At 36.4% G+C, this 4,577-nt stretch overlaps 1 protein-coding gene across 1 annotated transcript; it reads right to left on the reverse strand.

Annotated features, from left to right (window-relative positions):
• Positions 1-1,755: 1,755 nt before the first annotated feature.
• Positions 1,756-3,230, reverse strand: LOC128869814 (uncharacterized). The gene is made up of 5 exons (XM_054112415.1): positions 3,102-3,230; positions 2,744-3,037; positions 2,574-2,689; positions 2,424-2,511; positions 1,756-2,363 (listed from the first exon to the last, which is right to left on the reverse strand). The coding sequence occupies exons 1-5, from the start codon at positions 3,205-3,207 to the stop codon at positions 1,756-1,758; spliced, it is 1,212 nt and encodes a 403-aa protein (XP_053968390.1). The 5' UTR covers positions 3,208-3,230.
• Positions 3,231-4,577: the final 1,347 nt, after the last annotated feature.

Consider the following 4,577-nt stretch of genomic DNA (forward strand, 5'->3'; position numbering starts at 1 on the left):
CGCATCAGACCGTTAACCGGCTCTCAGAGGATTTGAAAAAATCCGCTGATTTGCTGGCGTAATGACCCGATTTACACGAGGAGACATCTGGAAGGGAAACATTTTGTTCGGCGGCGAAGGACGGTCGGGGAAGAGAGAAGGGATTTTGTCTCCCGTACTCGGCGACACGCTTTGTGCTTATCCGTATTTTCAATGTTGAAGTTGGCTGCAAGCTATTTTTTGACGCTTGCTTCATTCGTTTTCGTCATTTGTGAGATAAAGTCCTGTGTTTTAAAACGTATATCGGAAAGTAAAAATGGAATACAAGTGGGAAAGAGAAGCAGTGGAAAAGCTTATAATATATGTGCAAGAAAATACTTGCTTATATAATGTTCGCTCTAGTGACTATATGGATCGAGGCAAAAAAGCGTCAGCATTTACCGATATCCATAAAAAATTGAAAACGGAAATGTTTGGCGTCACACTGACGATGTTAAAAAAAAAATGGAAAAACCTCCGTAGCCACTATATGAGGGAGCTACGTATACAAAAAACTCCAAAAAAAGTGGAAGTGGAGTAAACGATATATACGAAGCAAAGCTTTGGTGCTTTGACCAGTTATCGTTCCTTGAAGGCCATGTTGCAACTAGGCAGAGCCAAGACAATACTGAGGTAATAATAAAATGTATTTCAATACATAACTGACATAATTTAACATGTTTCACAAATTTGTTTTTCAGATGCCTTCTTCGAGTAACTCAAGTAATTTAAGTACAGAAAACAGCACAGAAACCGGTAGCTCGAGTGTAAATGATGAGCAACTGAAAAAACGAAAAAAGGTACAAAACTTGACGATAAATATACAAAAAAAATCAAATTTTGTTTTTTATAGAAAAGCAACCAGTTCGCTGATATGCAACAGGAGCTTTCATTATTTAGGTCTATTATCGAAAATAAACCACAAAATGGCAGAAAATACGCATGGTTGGGAGCTTTGGTTTCCAATCAAATGGATGAGATAGATCCTGATAAACAGCAGGACGCCGCTTGGGAAATCCAATCAGTGATAAAAAAATATATAGGAGAATCTCAACAGAAGCGTAGCACTCCAACATCAAACAGAACGTCTTCATCGTCAGACAAGGATCTGTTGCAGCTATCCATGGAGGGAGTTTTTGACGGATAAGATTTTTGCGAATAGAGTACGTATGGCTTAAAAAACTTATGGAACATGTTGATGTTGAATTACAATTGTTTTTTTGTTTCATTTCTAGATACTGAAGCATAAAAAAAAGTGATAATTATACTCCGTGCCAAATATTATGTAAATAAGTAATATTTTAGTAAATAAGTAATAATAAGAATATGTTTAAGAAATGTGAAAACCAAAGTGCCTGAAAGAAAAGACTGGATTGAAAGCAAATTATTTTTTTGTAACTTTGTTTCAGTTAAGCGTTTACACATGAAGTGAATTTTTATTTATTTATTTTTTTATTAAAAAACAAAGACTAATGTATACATATATATAAAAAGTTGATAATTATGCTCCGTGCCAAATACTATGTTTTAGTAAATAAGTCATAATAAGATAATAAGACGTTATGTTTAAGAAATGTGAACACCAAAGTGCCTTAAAGAAAAGACTGCATTGAAAGCCAATTATTTTTTTGTAACTTTGTTTCAGTTAAGCGTTTACACATGAAGTGAATTTTTAATTAATTTTTTTTATATTAAAAAACAAAGACTAATGTATACATATATATAAATAAAAACAAATTATTTATTATGTAACGAATCCAGTTTGCCTTCTTCATTAAAATATTTGAGAAACTGTTCACGTACGTTCTCTGCTGCACCTTTTCGCGGATTGTAGAATACATCGGAATCAGTTGAGTGGTTATTATTTACAGTTTCTGCGTTTACTCTCTCATCAGTGAACATTTCGCCATTTTCGATTAAATAATTGTGTAAAGCACAACACGTCAATACAATTTTCTCTACAGTGGCCACTTTCAGATTTATCGGAGCTAGAAAGACGCGAAATCTATTGGATAAAATTCCAAATGCATGTTCCACCACATGCCTTGCACGAGAGAGTCTTTGATTAAAAACTTGTTTTTCCTGGCATTGCGTGTGGTAGGGATATGGCTTCATTAAATGCATCTGCAGAGGAAATGCATCGTCTCCGACTACGAGGTACGGTAGGCGTCGATCGTTTCCTATTGAAGCAGCTTTTGGTATTTCCTTCTCTTCTTGCAGAACATCCCTTAATTTGCTTTGCAGAAATACTCCAGCATCGTTACTGCGACCGTTACAACCAACGTCCACGAAAATAAATTTGGAATTAGCATCCACCAGGGCTAGTAAAATTATACTTCTAGTCCCTTTATAATTGTAATAGAAAGCTCCTTCAGTACGTGATGAACGAAAAGTTATATGCTTACCATCTAACGCGCCAATGCAGTTGGGGAATTGCCATTTAACTGCAAATTCTTTTGCAATGGCCTCCCATTCTGAATTGCTGTTTGGAAACTGCGTAAAAACTGTCATTAATTGCAAAATATTACAATTTCTATACTAAAAATAGTGCATACCTTTAAATACGACGATTTCAATTTGTTATAAAGGGCACTGCATACCTCAGGAACTATACTGGAAATTGAAGATTTGGATAAACGGGTCTGGTAATCCAAACTCACGTAAGACTCTCCTGAAAAAAACACCCGCTCATAACAATGCTACATTACCATTTCTTTTAACTTACCAGTGCTGAGAAATCGCAGCGTCAATGCCAATTTTTCTGCTGCGGGAATTGCGGCTCTCATAGTCGAATCAGAGCGTTGTATATCATTCGCTATTAGCGACAGCAAATAATCAAATTGAGATTTTGATATTCGTAGGAAGTTCCTGTAGCTTTGCTCATCGTGTACCAGCAATTCTTTGTTTAAAAAGGCGAACGAGCCGCGATCGCACCTATTTTTCCTCCATTCCTTTATCCATTGCCGCTTGGCTCTCTTGATAGGCAACGATGCAGCTTTCTCGCCCAATCTGGCCAATCCTATTAGGAATATATAGTAATTAAAAATCGTATGTGCACATTTTACAAGCACTTAGTAACATACCTAAAAGTATTTCCTCTTTATCGCTGTCATCGGAGTCCAATTGCATAGCTTCTCTAATGCATTGAAATATGCTTGTAATTAATTCGCACTTTTGTTTTTTATCCATATTTTTGGAAAATATTTCCTTCACTTTATAAAATTGAGAATAATAATCACTGCACAAATTAGAGAAATGTCAAAATATGCAAAATGTCAAAAATGTCGCGGAAACATTTTTGCCCGTGTGAAAGCGAATGAAACATCAAAAGAGAATTTCCAGTGCCTCCCTTCCAGATGTCTCCTCGTGTAAATCGGGTCAATAAGAGACGGGACGGCAGTTTGTTTACGACAAAAATGAGACTGTATTGGTTATACATATAAAAATAAATCAATACAATCTTCGCTTATAAATATTAGCCTCGTTTCCCCAAGCGTTAGGAAGTGACGAATATGTAGATGAAGCAACTGATATAAATAAACTCATGGAAAAGATCTGCCAAACATTACATTTGCCTGTGAAAACACTGAGTTTTATCATACTTACTAGCGGCGAATCTTGCTCGATAACTTTGTTGTTGTTTTCACATGCGAATTTTTCGATAAGTGAGTGGGGCAGAGAGATGCGCGCAGAGAAGTGGCGAATCATAGAGATCTATTTCTGCGTTGCCGTCTGAACAACTACGGATTGGAAGAGTGTGTAAACACATGTCAAATGAGTGGCCAGAATTCTGCTTCCAAATACTCGGTGGCATGGCCGCTAAAGTTCATAAATATTTTTTTAGGATTGAGGCAGCCAAAATCGTAATACCTATCTGGCAGCTTGAGGTATTTAAAGGTGAGTATAAGTAGTCGGTGAAACGCCGAAATGAAGAAAATATTTTTTCTAATAGCAGTCGCCCCTCGGCCGGTAATGGCAAATCTCTGCTAAGAAAAAGTTTCTCATAAAAATCTGCGTTCGGAGTCGGCTTAAAACTGTAGGTCCCTCCATGTGAGGAACAACATCAAGACGCACACTGTACCGTGGTACATGTGCACATTTTTAATTTCTTCTAATTTCCATCCTCCTTATGTTCATACACACAAACGAAACACAGGTATGTCTTTTATATACAAATTAAACACAGCGAGAAAATGTCCCACCCGATCATGATTACCTTAACAAAAGTAGTGAAAGTTCTCCTTTTTGGCTGTTAAGTTTAAGCCCAGCCGACGTATTTTTATTCACTACAAATCCATCGAGGCGTGCACACGTATAAAAAAAACTAGCATACGCTAAAACAAAAAGAAATAAATCGGAGTTATCATTTAAGGGATCATAATTTTTGGTAAGGTTCTTTTCCACCGAAATTTTTCGTTAATACATTTTAAGTAAATTTTAATACAAGTATATGCGTATATACTTTCACCTTACAGAATTTCGTCAAGGCTGTCGGCCGTCAATATCCACTGCCACATGGGATTCATCCACACCTAGGCGTACTCTCATACGTACCATAG

Source organism: Anastrepha ludens, chromosome X (assembly GCF_028408465.1).
Source record: "Anastrepha ludens isolate Willacy chromosome X, idAnaLude1.1, whole genome shotgun sequence".
Classification (NCBI taxonomy): Eukaryota; Metazoa; Arthropoda; class Insecta; order Diptera; family Tephritidae; genus Anastrepha; species Anastrepha ludens.

Excerpts from the sequence above, each read along its gene's own strand:
- LOC128869814 (XM_054112415.1), bottom strand. The coding sequence starts at position 3,207 with ATGGATAAAAAACAAAAGTGCGAATTAATTACAAGCATATTTCAATGC. Across the intron at positions 2,512-2,573 it reads TGAAATCGTCGTATTTAAAG|TTTCCAAACAGCAATTCAGA; the intron begins GTATGCACTATT and ends GTTTTTACGCAG. Across the intron at positions 2,364-2,423 it reads CTGCATTGGCGCGTTAGATG|GGACTAGAAGTATAATTTTA; the intron begins GTAAGCATATAA and ends ACAATTATAAAG.